The sequence below is a fragment of the Chenopodium album genome, chromosome 14 (assembly GCF_948465745.1).
Source record: "Chenopodium album chromosome 14, dcCheAlbu1.1, whole genome shotgun sequence".
Taxonomy (NCBI): domain Eukaryota; kingdom Viridiplantae; phylum Streptophyta; class Magnoliopsida; order Caryophyllales; family Amaranthaceae; genus Chenopodium; species Chenopodium album.
In genome coordinates, this window is record NC_137847.1 from 4,802,042 (window position 1) to 4,821,348 (window position 19,307).

The window sequence follows — 19,307 nt, forward strand, 5'->3', positions numbered from 1 at the left end:
GTTGCTTTACTGGTCTTGGATTGAGCCTAAACAAAAAACTATAGGCTAATTATATTTTTTAAGTACATTTAAAAATCTATTGATTGACAAAGACTATCATAAATATAATATATATCTATCAGATAATACACGTTATAGACCATTCCTTCTATCCGAGGCCCTTTAGAGCCACGACTTTAAACTTTTAAATGCATTACGGTTGAAATTCCTTAATGTTTGGGAGACATTGGTATGAGAGGAATGAAACCAACTATAAGCACTAATTTTTTTTTTAAAAAAAATTACTAAATAGAGAATCGCCAATGAGTTTTTAGGAAAAAACTCATAAATCCTGTTTGTACCTTTCCCCCAATAGAGTGCAATGGATATTTAGTACAAATTAAACCACGAGTTTCCCCTTTAATCCTTTAAGAGAATTGCCCAAGCAATAGTCTTGCGAACCAAAATTGAATGTGGGAGCGATGGTACTAGCATATCGTTTTCTTTAGGAAAGCGATCATCCTAGCCCTAAAATGACCCCTACTAGATCTTCTTATTCACAATTTCATTACTAGGAAAATATAAGCAATGTGATACATAAACCTAAGTAAGTTACTTTATTACAAGCAATAATCACATAATGCTTACATTGCAACGAAAGTCGTCGTTCTTATATTATTCCAATTCGTGAATAAGAACAATAAAAAATAAAGTAGTATTTGTTAAACCTCTTAAGGGATAAGACAAAAGTTAGTTTTTTATTCCAGTATTTAATTAACGAGAGAATACTATGTGAATAAATTCATTATCTTCATTAATATGATCAATCAACACTAATAATTTATAATTATATGAGTTTAGAACTTCATGGTTAATTATATGAGTTTTCCTGTCTATTGAGGTCTAACCGTGACCCTTATATATAGGGGTGTTCAAAAACACCCGATCTGGTTGACCCGACCCGCTGACTTGTTGACCCGACCCGCTGACTCGTTGACCCGCAAAATACCTGACAGGTACTTTTGAAAATTTTCCCATTTTAGCGTGTTGGGTACCCAACCCGCTAAAAAATTAGATTTATGGGTCAGATAATGGGCCATCCTCTGACTGTAATGGGTACCCGTTAAATACCCGTATTCCTTTTTTTCTTTTTCTTTTTCCTGGCTAGAATTCCTTTACTACTTTTAGGGTTAACTAACTACCTCACTCTTATTTGAGTAGCCACCAGACCTCACCTCTCCTCTCTTCTCTCTCATCAGTCAAACACTCATCACTTTTAAATCTCACTGCACCAATTAGACGACCACCTCACCTCTCACGGTAGGCGACCATCGCACAGCAAACCACTACTCGACTCGATCTTAGACCACACTGAAACCCAGCCATGTGTTGCTGCTCCGCACGAACATAGCCCACACCAGAGCCCACCTTTGCCGCTGCTGCTTCATGCGACCACGCGACCACACACCGTACTCATCTGCTGCTCAAGCTTGACACATCGTACCCATCAGTTTTTCATAATAATTACAAATTTGTTTGTTATTTTAAATTAGTTGTTTTCAATTGTAATTATAAGTAGAAATATAAATCCTAAAAGTTTGCTCAAGTAGATGTAGGGCTTCATTAAATTGCCAAATTGTATTTCTATGTTATTAGTGTCTACGAATTTGACTGAATTTTCTAGAATTTTGTTGTTATATGAGCATATTATTCTAAGTTATTTAGTATTATTACAGATTTGTATAGATTTAATTTGAGTTAGTATTAGTTAGATCTTTTTTTTAATATATATATATATATAAACCGAGTACCCTGTGACCCAACCCATTAAAAACGGGTACCCAGTTTTACCGGGTCGGGTAATGGGCCGAGCGATTTACTACCCAGAATCTTGGGTACCCGCTCTTCCAGGTACTCGGAAACCCGGGTACCCGATTATGAGCACCCCTACCTATATATAGGTGTAGGGCTATAAGATTAGGGTTTAAGCAAGGTCGCATCAAGGGACGTGCGCAAAAAAGAAAGTTGCGCTCAGGTAGTGCACAACTCTATCTAGGAGTCGCGCGCAACAATTATGCGTGCCCGATTTGCCATATTTATTTAAAAAATGAGGCAAATAAGATAGCGTTGGAAAGCTCTGGAGTCTACATTAATTCCAAATCAATTGGAGTTAGTTCAAAAGCTTTTGTGGATTTTATGATACGACCGATTTAGTTAAAGGGTGTCGATTTTGGGCCCTATTTATTATGGTGTTTGATCATATCCTTTTCATTATTAATCAGAATTGGGCTTGTGATATAGCTGGAAAAGCTCTTTAAAAGGTTTATCCACTTTTATAGGCTTTGCACGGATTTTATGGTGTTTGGTTAATTTCTTGGCTCGGTTTTCAACATTGTAAGGTTCATTAGACCTAAACACTGGATTTGACACATTTAGGTCCGTTTATAATCAAGATTGAGTATGTGCGAGTATACTTTAAACCTAATCAGCAAGCAGATTGAACTCTAAAAGGATTTGGTCTCAAAACTTACTTCATATGATATTTCGAATTCCATCAATACTTTAACTTTCGTCTAGATTAAAGAACATGTTTTGTATCATCATTGCACTTCAATCTGGTCTACATTAAAGAACGCGTTTAGGAAGCCAAATGTAGGAGTCTACAAGTACAAAATCAAGTCTAGACAAGACTGGTCTACATTAAATTTTGAGCAAATTTGTAAATTCCCACCCTTCCATGCTTCCTTAGCAGACTTACATAACCTTAAATGGTGTTGTAAGCCTTCCTCCCAGAAACTACAAAGGTCACAACAAAAACCAATATCCATACCCCGTCTTCCCAAATTACCTTTTATTGCAATTCTGTTTCGTAAGACTTCCCACAATCCACATAAACAACTTCCACTTCGAGAGAATGTTCCAAGACCATAAGACTTTGTCAATGTGAGTGGAACAATTAACAGGCCGCATATCTAGATTAATTTGTTTTGACCGTAAAACAACCCGACTTATGTTACGCCAAATACAAATAGCACAGCTCCTAATAATAAACGCATCCCGAATACAAAATATATAATAGTGGCAAAGTTTGGCATGATTTTAGCCATCGAACAATGGTTTTAAAAACATATTTGAACCTCCAATTCATAGCCTGAACCATCGTCACACGAAATGTGTATCCTGACACTTTAATCGCCATCCAGTTTCCTTGCTTGCTACGATGGACTTCCCATTTTCCACCTTCTAACCATAACCTATGACAAGCATATTTCCAGCCAGTGCGAGATCGAGCATTCTAAAGAGTAATCTTTGTTCTCCAATGACACAACAATTCCTCCATGAATAGCAGACTTGAATTTTGTCACACACACCTTAGAAATCAGAAGTTGTGGATTGTGACTAATCCTCGAAACATGTTTCATTAATAAAGTTGTACTGAAAGAAATCAAGTTATGTTCCCAAACCCTGGCCTCTAACCCTTTTGGGAGATGGATGGTGTCTTTATCAACCTAATGCATACCTCTATGCTCCTTTATAGCCTAGAAAAAACCTAGCTAATAAAGAATCCACCTTATTCGCAATTGAAATAGGCATCTCAAAGCACTACATAACATGTAAAGCAATTGCCATTAACACATAATTAATCAATATAACGCTTTGCGATTGTGACAAGAAATCGTATTCTAGGTCGAAATACTTTTCCCAATGTTTATCCACTATAAATTGAAAAGACTTGGCCTTTGGCCAGACCATATCAATAGGCCAGGACCCCCCAAATGTGTTCCAAACTGGCCAAACTACCCTTTCCCAAGAGGTTCTTAAAACTTTGTTGTTTCGAAATAGGCGTATTAGAACTGACCTTAAAATGCGACTTTTTATTTTTTGTAAATGGGGATTTAATTAAAAACAATAAAGCGTCATCTAAAAAAAAATAAGTGAAAAAGCATAAAAGAAGAAGAAAACAAATGGTTTGTTTCTTGGGGTATTAATAGGGAACAAGAAGATGTTTTGGACCTCTAAACATATTTTGAGAAGAGTTTAACACGATGATATGAATCAAGAGGTGTCAAATTGGATGATCAGGATCAGGTTCAATTCATTGAGGTCGAGTTAGGTCGGGTCAATTTTTAAAGTTGATTTATGCTAACTTATCGTGTCCACACTAGTTGAGATCTAAATCGGATATTTTTCGGATCGAGTTGGGGCGGATACAGTTTTAACACCTCTATGAGGGGAAAGTGTTTTTGCAATGTGGTCGTAATTTTATTTGCAAAGTGGTCGTAATTTTATTTGCAAAATTAGACTCGAACCTTGAGCTTCTTGACAAACCTACCTAAAAAATTCATCAACTTGTCATTTTTGTAAAAAATGAATTGAATAATAAGATCCTAGCACCATAACCTAATTATTGCTACAAGTATAGCATAAGAACAACAAAGAAGTTGGCAACAAGAGAATCTCGCGATAGGGTTTGGGAATGGTATAACAGGAGAAAAGGAAAAAAGAAATAAAGAGAAATGGGAATTAGAGTTTTCTAGACCTTAAGGACTAATAAAAGGCTACGCTATTGTAAAGATTTGACTTCCCTAAAAATTTACTCCATAACTTAATTATTATTACAAATTTCCAACAGAAATACAAAAGCTTTCAATTCTATTGTATTTTTGTTAAAAATTTGTGTTACTGGTCCTGATTGACCTGAAAATTCCAGGTTTAGATCGAACCAACCTGGATCAAAAACCCGGAATCAAGATTTATCAAAGACTAAAGATCAAATCAAAATAACAAGTATGATCCTCAATTCTGGATAGAATTTTCATACCTCAAATTTTGGTTCATGTTAGCCGACCCCACTTTTGGGATTAAGGCTTTGATTGATTGATTGATTGATATTTACAAGTACATATTAAATATTAAGGCATTTCATTCGACACATGAAAATTGATTAAAATTCTTGATGTACATATATTGCTTCTAATCAATGTATTTGAAGAGGCATCAGTGTTCACAAAAGTGAAATTAGTATTGTATGCACTAATTAAGGATGTATGAGGTGGATATATTAAAGATGGCTATTAGAATTCACTTATCAGTCCGCAATTAAATAATGGTTATACCATTTGAGCTAAATCAATGTCTTAGATCAATAACATTTTTCAAACCAAAGTGTGTGTCTCATGCATACATTCTTGACCGGTGACCAAGTATATGGACATGGAAAGAGACTTGTTACCTTACTAAATAGATCTATTATTAATTACAAAGAGACATGTTCTATTGAACAAGTTTCCTTATCAAAGAGATCTGTGACTTGGAGACCGCCTCTAAGGTGGTCTCTTAAGCACATTACAACATGTCTCTTTGCCCTTTTTGTAGTAGTGATATTTTTTAATCCAATTTTATATGCACTACTACCCCTCTATTGTTGTAACCCATTAATTAAATCAAATATCAAAGTTATTGGTTTTTGCGTCATACATTTCTTTCTAGAAAGATCTAAATTACATGTTATTCTATGACTAATTTATTAACCGACAAGAATTGGAGTGTTTACTTAGTGAGAGTGGCAACATGAAAACATGAATTTTGTGATGATAAATCAGTTGAAAGTTTGGATTTTGCTTTAATGATTCTAATTAATTGATATCAATTAATGGAGATATTCAATAAATATAATGTATAGAAATTGAAATGAAAGCATTTATTAAAATGGTTTGACTAACATAATCTGAACCGATCCAGCATATTAATGAGTTTTGTGCATATTCGCAACTCTGATCTCTTAATAAAACTATATAAATTTCCCTCAAATGTGCTCTTATTCATTCCAAGCTCACTCATTTTTCTCTTACTATTTTACTGCTTTAATTGTGAGATTGAAGTCAAGATGAATAGAGATCAATTGCGCCAATAACTAGTGGAGAAGAGACAATTTTTTATTGACAAGGTTCAGTTCTTAACTTTTTTTTTCATTTGATTTCTGAATTTCTATATTATGAATTGTTGTGTGATTTTGTTTGTGCACGTGCTTGCATAACGAAATAAAGTGGCTCCTCAAGATCTAGAATTGACAATGGCTATGATAAAAATTTACTAATACATGTATATAGAAAAATATAATTGAAAAACCTTAAAGACCATTGAAATGATTGTCCTAAGTCCTCAACTAAAGAAATTTAGGTAATTAGTTAAGCCCTTAAGAATAAATTACGCTGTAGTCAAAAAAAGAAAAAAGAAATAAAAAGGATAAACTAATTTTTCACTTGTGGGATAAATAATTTTCTTAATTTTATTTATTTATTTTTAATTTATTTGGTAAGGATAGATGAAAGATTAAAATTTCGACACACTAGTATATGATAAGTTTAAAGTTTGATAAATATATATATATATATATATATATATATATATATATATATATATATATATATATATATATATATATATATTGAAGTGAAATTGGGAGATAAAGATCAAAAGACAGAAAATAAAATGACTAGATGAAGGGGAAGGAAAAGAAAAAGATGAGAAAACGGGAGAAAGAGAATCAACGAACACTATTTTCTATTATTATATATAATAATATAAATTCAAATATGTTGTGATAATGTACTTTATTTAATTGAGGTTAAGCCTTCCTTAACGGCCTTTCAACTTTTCCCTATTATTTGTTAGCTAATACCGCTTTTTATATTTCAACTTATTCGTGATCTAACAAATTATATAATAAAAAAATGAATTTGAAATGAATGGTATAATAATGATTTTAATTTATGGCTTTATAAACAAAATTAGACTCACTTAAATTTAATACAAGACTGTGTGCTTTACCATAAGATATTGAGAATCCAGTTTTAACATGCAGGGGATTGTGGATGAGTTCTTTTTCTAAGTGGAGTCGCTAGAAGATACTCAGCCTGATTTTGTCGAGAATATCATAACTGCATACATTCCTTCATCAGCTGCCTATATGAATGATTTGGAACTACTCTTGTAATTATAAACTTTTTCTTATTTATGCTTTCTTGTCTATTGCTTACTCATATTATTTCATATACTCCATCCCTTCATATGTTTTGTTGCATTTTTAATTAGTTCAAGTTACACTATAAATGACATGATGATAAATACTAAACAAAGGATATATTTAACAAATTTTAATGTACAATTATTACCTTTTTTTTTTTTTTTTTTTTTTTACAGGAACTCCAAACCATTGGATCTTGTAAATGTGGAACGATTGATTCTAAAACTGAAGGGAGGCAATGCTACGTAAGTGACAACTTAGTAATTATATTTACAAACTTATGCATTCTTATTGCACGCCTTAAACTTTTATTTACCCCATTCCTAATATTTGGTCCCATGACGAAATAAAATGTTATAAACTCCAAAATAATTAGTCATTTTCTAAATCATTTAAAGACAAACTTATTATAAATGAAGCCTATTCAAGTTTTAATGTAGTATTTCGAGACTTGAGAAATTATGCTTCGATTGTTTGTAATCATTATAAGACAAATCATTTTCTTATATGAAGCATAGGAATGTCAAGGTTTAATGCAATTATTGGAGAGATGTTTGACATTTTCAGGGCAAGAAGATACGATAGGTTATAGTCTATAATTTAATCTTAATTACTTATAAATTTATCAAATCAAAACAATGAAGAAGATTATAATTCTTTACCATACATTTTTTTATCAGGTTATATGCTGCATTTATGAGGATTAAGGAAGGGCATGAGGCACTAAAGATGCACCTTGAACCGTATGTTGAGGTTATTCTCAACATCCTTCAAAAAAAAATAACTTATTTGTATTATTATTGATTGACTATGCACATGATTTCATATCAACTTATCTTTAATTTATGTGTGTTTAGCTTTTACGTTTGTTGAGAGAATGTCCTTCGAATGAGGCGTCAAACAATCATGTAGATGTCCAAAGCGCTGACTGCAATGATGATATAGACGATTGAGGCTCACATATATGAGAAGCATCTGAACAAAAGAAGTAATAATTGAAAGAAAGTTTGCATTGATGTGGTTTTATGGTTTTTTTTTTTAAATATATATTTTAGAACTATGTGATTTGTAAGTTTAATTTATTGTTTTTTGAGGAGATTGTTGAATGGTTTTAGATTTGTGATACTTATTAGTTATAAAATCCTATTAAGAATTTAGAATTAATTTATGTTTCCTCATACTTCCTCCGTTTTTTTAATTGACACCGTTTGACTTTTACACTATTCACTCAACACACTTTGACTCGCTTTTGTGGTTTATAGATACGATAAAACATATTCATGTGGGGTCTTGTCTGGATCGTTTCAATATATATTTTATTAATATCCACTTTTTATAATTTTATAATGTTGATAATTAGAGATATTAATCGTTAAAAACATGCGTTGGCAAGCGTGATAATAGAAAGGTGTCAACTAAAAAAATAGAGGAAGCATTAAACATGTAATACCTTAATATATTGGATTTTGTATGGTTTTTAATTGCATTCTGATACAAGTTTTTCTTGCAAATAAATAAGGGTGATTTGGGAAAAATACACGTGTATCTCTTAATTGTAAATCAAGTGTTCGTCTCTCTCTCTCTATTTTCTAGAAATTTTCAATGATATATATAGATCAAATTAGTTTAATCAATATTATGATTCATAAAAGCAATAGTTGATGAATATATAGTCAAAATCTTAATATTTTTCAAATGTTTAGTTATAAAAGAGATTAATTAGGGCACCTTGATAATGTGATTGTACCTTGTGCGTTTTAATTAATTGGTTACAAAAATGTATATAGAAAAAAGACCTTCATTAGGCTGCATTTTAGTAGAGGACGACCTCTTTTAAGTTCTAAATCAGCATAAAACCAAGTCCATAAAACACCTATCGTGGTTTTACTCGTTTTTCTAATAGTTTTAGACCTATGAAAACTCAAGAATACATCAAGAAATTTAGTACATTACAAGTATATACTACTAACAATGAAGCATTATATCAAAATCAAACACTAGAATATAACTGTAAAGTGATAACTTTAGCTTGATCTCCTTAGCTTCATGAGCACACTATTTATAATAATACAAAACCCAATTAGTTTCCTAAGCCTACACAAAGTGTATGACCGCCAAGGAAACCAAGATAAAAGATATGGCAATAATATCCTAAGAATATGGAAATAATATCTAGACTAAATATTTACCAAATAAACTAAATAATATTTCCTAAATATATCTTAACACCCCCCCCCCCCCTCAAGTTGGAGCATGAGATTCGAAAATGCCCAACTTAGAAAGAAGATAGTCAAATTGAGTCTTCCCGAGTGCTTTTGTGAATATATCCGCCAATTGTTCCTTAGTAGACACATGTGACGGGGAAATTAAACCTTCATTGATCACATCACGAACGAAATGACAATCGACCTCTATGTGTTTTGTACGCTCATGAAAGACCGGGTTCTTCGCGATGTGCAACGCAGACTGACTATCACAAAACAACTTGGTTGCTTTTGGGTGTTGAATGCCCATACTCAACAATAAACCTTTGAGCCACTTTAATTCACAAGTAGCTCCAGACATGGACCTATATTCTGCCTCTGCAGAAGAAAAAGAAACTGTGGGTTGCTTTTTAGTTTTCCAAGAAATCGGAGATTTTCCTAGAAACACTAGCCATCCGGTCAATGAACGTCGTGTGAGGGGACACGCCGCCCAATCTGAGTCACACCATCCCTCTAAAGTGAGTTCACTATCCGAACACAACAAGATTCCTTGACCGGGAGTTCCTTTTAAATAACGAACGACCCTCAAAGCAGCTTCCCAATGTTCTATGCGAGGTGCTTGCATGAACTGTGATAAAATGTGAACAAAGTAAGCAAGGTCGGGTCGAGTAACCGCAAGGTATATGAGCCGTCCCACAAGACGACGATATGCTTCGGGATTGTGCAACAATTCGCCACTAGCATGAGCAAGTCTATGATTTTGTTCCATGGGAAACCCACTTGGCTTTGCTCCCAATAGACCTGTTTCAGAAATAATATCCAAAGTATACTTTCGTTGGCACAAAAATAACCTGGATGTTCTACGAGCCACCTCAATGCCCAAAAAATATTTAAGTGAACCAAGATCTTTCATTTTAAAACAATCACTAAGATATGCCTTGAAAACCTTTAGTGCAGCGGAATCGTTCCCAGAAATAATAATATCATCCACATAAACTAAGACATTTATTTGAGTTTTGCCATTAGTATATGTGAATAAAGAGTAATCAGAGTAGGCTTGGAGAAAACCATACCGTTTCAAAGCCGACGCCAATTTTGCATACCAACACCTAGGAGCTTGTTTCAAGCCATATAAAGACTTGCGCAACCTACACACCAATGAAGGATCCGGGATTTCGAAGCCGGGGGAAGCTTCATGTAAACTTCTTCTTTTAGGTCACCATGTAGAAAGGCGTTCTGAACATCCATTTGATGTAGTTCCCAATTTTTGCAAGCCGCTATTGCGAGAAAGGCACGAACGGTAGTCATTTTGGCAACCGGAGCAAAAGTTTCTTCATAGTCAATACCGACTTGTTGATGATTACCAAACACCACTAATCTTGATTTGAGTCTCTCAATATCACCATTGGACAAATATTTGGTCTTATAGACCCATTGACTGCCGAGTGCACGCTTCCCGGGAGGAAGACGTTCTAAAGTCCATGTACCATTATCTTCTAGAGCACGAATTTCTTCCTTCATAGATTGTCGCCACCCATCATGTTTCATTGCTTCCTTGAAGGATTTTGGATCGTTACCCTTGATAATAGCTGCAAGAAATTTTTGATAATTGCTAGAAAAATTGTCACAATTTATGTAATGTGCTAAAGGATAAGGAGTACCTGAGGAGCGATCGGAAAAGGGGGAGAGCGGACTATTAGCAAAAACCGTATGTGTCACAAAATCACGATGCTTAACATTTGGAAAATTTTGTCGAAATCCACGACCTATTTGTGGAGTATTAGAGCCGTCCAAATTCACCTGCACATCTTTAATAATTGGGGAAGTGGGCTGCCCAACAAGAGATGGCCCAGGGAACGATGGATTACCATCGCCCTCACCAGTAGCAGCGGTGGGCTCGTGGGGTGAAGGCCCAGCAGGCGCTGGGTTTCTAATAGCCTCATCAGAAGCCGAATTGGGCTCAAGGAGGGAGATGGGCTCGTGAGTTGGGCTGCATTGTTCATCAAAACCATCTCCTACATTTATGTCCTCTTCATAAATAATAGCAGAAAAATCCTCATGAATATTTTGAGCATCATACTCATGATGTGAAATGTTCACAGCTTCGGGACTCTCAAACGGAAAGACCTCTTCAATAAATTTCACATCCCTTGAAACAAAAAATTCTTTTGTAGTCAAATCAAATAACCTCCACCCCTTTTTTCCAAACGGATATCCCATGAACACATACTTTCTACTACGACTGGCAAACTTGTCTCCCTTAGTTTTCTGATTATGAGCAAAGCATAAACACCCAAAGGTACGAATAGCATCAAAAGAGGGCGGTTTATCAAAGAGAATTTCAAAGGGTGTTTTATTGTGTAAGAGAGGAGTTGGAGTACGGTTTATCAAATGAGCGGCAGTGAGAACACATTCACCCCAAAAATAAATGGACAATTTTGATTGAAACCTTAAAGCACGACTAACATTCAAAATATGTTTGTGTTTCCTCTCAACACGACCATTTTGTTGTGGGGTACCGACACAAGATGTTTAAAATAAAATTCCAGTGGCTCTAAAATACTCAAGTAAACAATTAAACTCAGTCCCATTATCACTTTGGACCACTTTAATTGTTTGAGAAAATTGTCGTTCAACCATTGCAACAAACGCCATAAACATTTGAAAAACTTCTAATTTATCAACCAACAAATAAACCCAAACAGCTCTTGAATAATCATCAACAATTATTAAAAAATAACGAGCTCCACATGACGAAACATGTCGATATGGACCCCACAAATCACAATGAACTTTCTCAAATATGCGAGAAGCTTTATTATCACTTAAAGGAAATTTATCTCTCGGATGTTTAGCATGCATACACACTTCACACCCTATATTTAAATGATCTTTACTACTATTAACATGAAGAATTAACTTAACTACTTTTTCAGAAGGATGTCCGAGCTGACGATGCCACAACTCTAACTTTGATGTAGCTTCCACAATAGACACAAATTCCGGTTTGCTAAAATAATATAGTCCGTCCCTCCTAATTCCCGTTCCAATCAGCTCCTTCGCTTGGTCCTGTATAGCACAAACATGTGAATCAAATTGGACAATAGAGTTAGAATCATCATTAAGTTGAGAGACAGAGAGCAAATTGCAATTCAAATTCGGTACATAAAGAACTCCAGTGAGAGTAATTTTATCCGAGAATAAAACAGATCCCATCAAAGTAGCAATTACTTTTGCACCATTCGGCAAACCAACAGGTAATTCAATTTTTTGAGTATCGAAAAGCCAAGAACTTTCTCCCGTGACATGATGGGTTGCACCGGTATCAATGATCCAAGATGAGATATCAAACTTACCGGTCAATCTATTTTTAGGAATTTGAGCATTACCAACGACCCCCCGCAATAGCCTTCCACTGTTCCGGGGTAAATAATTTCCCCAAAGCCGAAACAGTAGAAGAATTAGGTGAAGATGTACTGCTAGTGGTTGCTGCATTGGCACGTGGTTGGCCACGACCTTGCTCCTGGCGCCTACTTCCCGGCCTTCCCACAAGGTCAAAACAGTGGCTGTCGGGGTGGCCTTTCTTTTTACAGTAGCCGCAAGTAGTATCTCCCCAACAACTGGATGCTTCGTGACCTGTCTTGCGGCACCTAGTGCATATAGGTTTATCATTACCTCGACCCCGACCACGCAACACACCAGCCGCATCTGTTCCTGCACGCACAGCAAACCCAACGGGCTCGGTTGGTGTGGACTCTACTGTTTGCTTTGATGATCGAACACGCTCCTCTTGAGTCACCAATTGGTAAGCTCTATCAAGACTCGGAAGCGGATCCTGAGATAAAATTTGTGTACGCAAGGCAGAGTAATAATCTGGGAATAAACCCATTAAAAAATTGTGTAACCGGGCTTGTGCTCGTCGCTCTTCATGTAATTTTCCGGCTGTACACGAAGCACAACAAGAACAGGAAATCAAAGGCTCGTGTCTATCTAATTCCTGCCACAAAGTATGTAATTTGCCATAATACACAGAGACCGGCATTAACTTAGTTTGTTCACACTTTTCAATCGAGGTACGCAATTGTTGAATGCGAGGTCCGTTTGTCTGAGAAAAACGTTGTTTAAGATGATCCCAAAAGGATTTTGCTTCTCTAAATTTAGTCAGGGTTGTTCTTAAATCAGGGTCAATTGTATTAGAAATCCAAGAAACAAGCATTGCATTTATCGCCGTCCAATCGGATTGTGTGCAAGGAGGAGATGGTGTAGTGATCGTGCCATCCAAGAACTCAAATTTCCTCCGAGCTTCTAGCGCCGTTTGAATGTCGGCAGCCCAAGAGTCATAATTATCTGTGGTGAGGCGTGTAGGTGTAATATAGTCCCCCGGTCGATCATGCGATCCGAGGTAGTATGGAGAATTAGGCTCAATTTTGGCAGGAGGTGGTGGTGGGGAATCGTTACCACCAGCCATTGAAATTTAGAGGGAAAAAAAACAATTGGCCTGATACCATGTAAAGTGATAACTTTAGCTTGATCTCCTTAGCTTCATGAGCACAATATTTATAATAATACAAAACCCAATTAGTTTCCTAAGCCTACACAACGTGTATGACCGCCAAGGAAACCAAGATAAAAGATATGGCAATAATATCCTAAGAATATGGAAATAATATCTAGACTAAATATTTACCAAATAAACTAAATAATATTTCCTAAATATATCTTAACAATAACAAAGGTATCAAATTCTGATGATTTTGTTTCAAAGGTTATAAACACAATTTGTTTGAAAATGTTGCAATAAACAAAGTCACTTATACAAAAGGTTGTAAGTCACAAATCTTCCTTATCCCAAGTCCCAACTACTACTATAAGTTTTTTGAATAGAACTACTACTATAAGTTAAGAATTCCTCCACAAGCACAAAGTTTATGAAAATGACTGTACTACCACTAATAGAATAATGGATACGTAAATTCTAATCTGTAATTTATGAATAATATTTTCAAACTAACACAACGAATGTTTTTTTTGATCAAACTACCAATTACATTTCCAATTTCATATAAATGAAACAGTATAAAAGTACACCTTAATTAATTTCAACTATCCAACCCTTCGTCTTCAATCTGGCCATTTTGAATGCCAACATATATTGACAACAGTTTCTTAAACGCTGAATCGGTGTCGGATGCCCGGTATTCTACCCTGCAATGTAAAAATAAAAATAAAAAAAATAAAAAAATTATTGCATAAAATGTGTTACCTTAATAATTATATAAAAACATTCAATTATTTTATTCTTTCGCGTTATATTTTCATATTTTATCCATTTATATGTAGAGTAAAAAATAAAAAATAAAAAAATAAAAAATAAAAAATAAAAAAAAAAAAACTGAAAAAAAACTGAAAGTTTATATATACCTCTTGCCTTGGTAAGTAATGCTACCCACAAGAACAACCACGACAGCAGTTCCGGTGCAGAAAGCTTCATCTGCTTCGAGCAACTCCTCCACTGCAATCTGTCGCTCCTCAACCTAAACATGAATTCAGTATTGAGAATCTGAGATAGAGTGCTATATTAACTGCTAAATTGGTCAACTAGGCGGGTGTATGTTTTTTATACCATAATGACTAACCTTAAAACCTTGTTCACGACCTATTTCGATCCACTGGTGGATCTAGGGGGGTACATAGAGTTACAGCTGTACCCCCATTCTGCCAAAAAAAAAAGTCTGTTAAGAAAAGAGACCTCCTTTATCAAAGAGGTGGTCTCTTAGGTTCTGTTATGTAGTTAGTTATTCAGCCCGCCTTTTTGTGTAACATCAAAGAGACCGCCAACTTAAAAAACAGGTCTCTTAGCCTCTTTGTTGATAATTTTAATTTTTCCAGCGGGAGATTAGTATTTTTTCAATCAAACAGACCTGTTGTTCCAGATAACAGGTCTCTTAGATAATCTCTTTTTTTCTTTCCCAAACATATTTAGTTACTCAATAATAAGACTTATCGTCGGAGGATGGGATGTATTGTACACGCCATTAGTAATACAAAGTAAAATGATTTATGACTTATTAATTCAAAATTTAGTTAGGAAAAAATTATTGCAATTTACATTATTTTGTAAATTTTTTTTATCGAAATTCATTTCGTACCCCCATTTCACAAATACTGGATCCGCCACTGTTTCGATCATGCATTTTCTCGTCACTCCTGGAAGAATTGTACCTTTTATTGGTGGAGTTGAGATTATGTTATCCTATAAATATGCATGGTATATATGTTAGAGGACCAACACACGAGAGACTGTTTGACTTGAAGTGTGGATGCAGCATGGGCTCTCTGCATACCCAGCGTAAAATATTCCACTTGAAAGTAGATGGCACAAATTTTAATTTAAGATACACCATGGTGCACCTAGAAATAGGTTCTCCACACCTATACTTTTGAACATTTAGTAAAAAAATCTGAACAATTGCAAATTTTGAACATGTAGTAAAAACATATGAACATCGCAAATTTTGAACATTTAGTTAAAAAATCTGAACAATTGCAATGCATCACGCCTATACTTTTGAACATTTAGTAAAAAAAAATCTGAACATCGTAAATTTTGAACATTTAGTAAAAAAAAAAAAAAACTGAACAATTGCAATGCACCACGCCTATACTTTTGAACATTTAGTTAAAAATTATGAACAATAACAAATTTTGAACATTTAGTAAAAAAATCTGCACAATCGCAAATTTTGAATTATTGCGAGTCAGACAAATTTTGAAAGAAGTTTGTCTGACTCGTAATAATTCAATAGTTTTGTAATATAAACTGAACATTTACTATATACAAAATAAACATTTCTTTTTAAAATATGAAGATAAAAATTGCATGTTTATGTTTAGTTTTACGTGTTCATATTTTTTTTAGTAAATGTTCATTTTTTGGTAAAATGTTCAACTTTTTTTACTAAATGTTCAAAAGTATAGACGTGGTACACCTATTTCTAGGTGCAATATGGTGCACATAATATTAATTGAGTGGATGGAGTGGATGAGATTTGAATCTGTGACCTTTGTGTCACATTGGCTCTAATACCATGATAGAGGACCAACTCAACTAAAAACTTAAGTTGATGATTAAAGCCAAGGAATATTTTTTATACTCTATCATATGCATTCAAATGAACCATCTTAATTAGTCCTAGTGATTTCTATAAGTGGTGCAAAATAATTTTGAAGTACATTTTTTTTTTCATCCAAGAGATATTACCTTTACAATAAATACGTAGTATATTACAAGCGGAGACTTCCTCTACATATTTCCCGCTCACGGAATCAAGATACAAGACATCCGAATATCCATTGATTTTCGCTTTAGCCAAAGGTTTCATGCCCTGAAAATTATATTTAGAGCAACAAATCATAAGTAGGTAAATTAGTATAGATTATTTCAGATCGATTTCATAAGGGAAAAAAAAAAAAGTAAGCTTACTGGCGCATAGTTGGTAATCGATTTAATACCACCAACACCACCACGAGAAGCACGATCAAATTGATCCTCAACAAACAAATTCAAGGCCGCACTCTCTTCCTAATTAAATACGAAGAAAATAAGGTACAATAATTTAGCACACCATCAAATTAATCTTAATTAAATCATATACTCCATCTATATAATTTCTAATTAACCAAAGAGAAAATGTAACAATTAGAATAATTATGAAGAAAAGTTATGGTAGAAATAAACCTTAAAATAGTTGTTACAAACAGGAGAAGCATAAACGAGGAATGTATACTCAGGAGCTGGAGCCACACTTAGTGTTGCTCCAGTTCCTAGGAGCAAAGGTCTAATGTATAGTGAACCTTTCCCTGGTGGAGGAATCTGTTACGTACATAATAGTAAAATTTTTATCAAATAATATCACTATACAAAGTTCAAAAGTTAATTTAATACATATATATATATATATAGTTATTTGAGAACATAAAAAAGGTTGGAAAATCATGCCACATACCCAACGTGTATTAGCAAGAGCTGTTTGTTTAACTGCATCAACAAACTGATGAACCGATGGAGAAGGCATACACATCCTTTCGGCGCCTTTTTCCATGCGTAACGCATTTTCATCTGGTCGGAATAAAACAATTTTCCCATCTTCTCTCCTTAGTGCCTTCATTCCTTCAAATATACCCTTTGCAACCAAAAATAAAATAAGAATAATAATAATAATAGAAAAAAAATTATAAAAAAAAACTATTGTCAGCCTGGCCTGATCGTGTAATTTAAATTCAGTTACTAACATGACAACTAAATCTAGACGAAGGTATAGTAGTTCAATACTTGATAGCATGAAAATTATATTAGTAAACATAAGCTTAATTACCTGGCCATAATTCAAGACACAAGCAGCAGGACTCAACTCAATGTTTCCATATGGAATTAGTTGACCCTCCGTAAATTCCTCGTCTTTGAAACATTTCATCTTGTACATATAATCTGTACTTGTTAGCCCAAATCCTAATGTGTCCCAATCAATGTCTGCGTACCCATTTTCATCACCACTGAGCAAATAAATTAAATGTCGTTACGACTTCGTTAGGTCGTATGATGAAGTATAAATAAATCATGCTAATGTTTCTAGCGTAATAGGAAGAGACAATCCGCGTACAAGCTAGGTTTATCCACATGTACACAAACCTTTATGTGAGCATCATTCACCAAATGTATTTACATGAACAACCAAGTTAGTCTATTTAATTATCTAGAATAAGTTAATTTAGGAGTTGAAATAACTCTACTACTGTATTAAAATCTTGTATAAAGATGTTCATTATTTCTTTTGATGTACGTCAATTGACTTAATTAAAAGGTAGTTTAATTTCAATTCACTAATATGACGTTACAATTTTACTAGAAATACTTCATATTATATGAACTTGGATTTGAATTAATGAAGACAAACATAAAAGAAATTGATTAGTTAAAAACCATTTAGTAACTAAAAAAAATAATACAAATATAAATGCACCATTTATTTATTTATTTATTTATTTTTTTTTTTTGAAAAAATATAAATGCACCATATTATTGCGAAGAAGCAAAATAAATATTAGTCCATGACTAAAGATGCATGTTTATTAAAATTCTTGAAGCAAAATTATGTTTAAAAATCGCCAACATAAAATAATTACCTTAACCTCGAGGAAATCGAAGATGACACAGAAGCCATGGATGATTCTAAAGGTTAAATTAAGCTATATAAAGAAAGACAAAAGGATTATGAAATTTATACTACATGAATGTCCTTTTCGACGTAGGTGTTGCTGTTAAACATTAGTCGCATTTTCTTAGTCATGATTATCTTAATTGTAGCTAGATGCATGAATAGAGCAGGTAACAAAGTGGACAACTAATTCAGGCAACCAATATAATAAGCCATGTATCTACATATGACATGTTTAGTACTTAATCTGCTAATCAAATAGATTATTATAAAGTTGAGAGTCAAAAGAGTACAACTTGAAATCAAAGACCATTGCTTGTGATGAATATAGTAAGGTCTAGGTTTGATGCATTTGCTTTTCTTTTGGGGAAAAACAAGGATTGTTGCAAATTAGTTGGTGCATTTGGTTTCATAGTGCTCGTGGTGGTACTATACACACTCAGTTAGAATAATAACATACGAGTACTTTAATTTATTTCTCTGTTTTTCCCTATTTACAACACTTTCGTTTCACGATTGTCAATGCATTATTTATTTCAATCATATATATATGTATTATTTTTAAAAGTAAAAAGTATAAAAACTTGATATTATGAAAGCTCAAATTTTCATCTCCCATGCGTCTAATTTAGATTGCCTTTGATAGTTTGATGGCTAATTTGGACAAAATTGAGTAAATCAGGTACTTATCTAACAATATTAGTCGCTAGAAGGGTAGGTTGTGAAGTAGACATGTAATGATTGTAGACTGGTAAAGGTTAAAGGATAAAGATAATATTATAATTCTTATTATAAAATAAGAAAAGGAATAATACATGAGAGAATGTAAATGTTAGTCTTAGTTATCATTCTTCATTAGGCAATGCTCATTATATATACATG

At 33.8% G+C, this 19,307-nt stretch overlaps 2 protein-coding genes and 1 pseudogene across 2 annotated transcripts; 1 reads left to right on the forward strand and 2 right to left on the reverse strand.

Annotated features, from left to right (window-relative positions):
- The first annotated feature begins 6,838 nt into the window (after positions 1–6,838).
- Positions 6,839–7,959, forward strand: LOC145578660 (histidine-containing phosphotransfer protein 4-like; annotated as a pseudogene).
- Positions 7,960–9,247: 1,288 nt separating this feature from the next.
- On the reverse strand, positions 9,248–13,678 carry LOC145577647 (uncharacterized). Its single transcript, XM_081635126.1, has 3 exons — positions 12,600–13,678; positions 10,367–11,359; positions 9,248–10,319 (listed from the first exon to the last, which is right to left on the reverse strand). The coding sequence occupies exons 1-3, from the start codon at positions 13,676–13,678 to the stop codon at positions 9,248–9,250; spliced, it is 3,144 nt and encodes a 1,047-aa protein (XP_081491252.1).
- A 631-nt stretch (positions 13,679–14,309) lies between these two features.
- Positions 14,310–17,735, reverse strand: LOC145578661 (branched-chain-amino-acid aminotransferase 2, chloroplastic-like). Its single transcript, XM_081635956.1, has 10 exons — positions 17,586–17,735; positions 17,217–17,393; positions 16,949–17,083; positions 16,694–16,792; positions 16,487–16,595; positions 16,161–16,168; positions 15,371–15,463; positions 14,960–14,962; positions 14,632–14,744; positions 14,310–14,415 (listed from the first exon to the last, which is right to left on the reverse strand). The coding sequence occupies exons 1-10, from the start codon at positions 17,691–17,693 to the stop codon at positions 14,310–14,312; spliced, it is 951 nt and encodes a 316-aa protein (XP_081492082.1). The 5' UTR covers positions 17,694–17,735.
- Positions 17,736–19,307: the final 1,572 nt, after the last annotated feature.

Bases quoted from the DNA above. Each gene is read 5' to 3' on its own strand.
- LOC145578661 (XM_081635956.1), bottom strand. From the start codon at position 17,693: ATGTACAAGATGAAATGTTTCAAAGACGAGGAATTTACGGAGGGTCAA. The intron at 17,084-17,216 runs GTATGTGGCATG...TGTACGTAACAG, and splicing joins CTCTTGCTAATACACGTTGG to ATTCCTCCACCAGGGAAAGG. The intron at 16,793-16,948 runs GTTTATTTCTAC...GTATTTAATTAG, and splicing joins TTTGTAACAACTATTTTAAG to GAAGAGAGTGCGGCCTTGAA.
- LOC145577647 (XM_081635126.1), bottom strand. From the start codon at position 13,678: ATGGCTGGTGGTAACGATTCCCCACCACCACCTCCTGCCAAAATTGAG. The intron at 11,360-12,599 runs GTAATGCTCAAA...TTTTGTTTCAAG, and splicing joins GCTATTGCGGGGGGTCGTTG to GGATGTGAAATTTATTGAAG. The intron at 10,320-10,366 runs GTGTGTAGGTTG...ACAAGCTCCTAG, and splicing joins AAATCCCGGATCCTTCATTG to GTGTTGGTATGCAAAATTGG.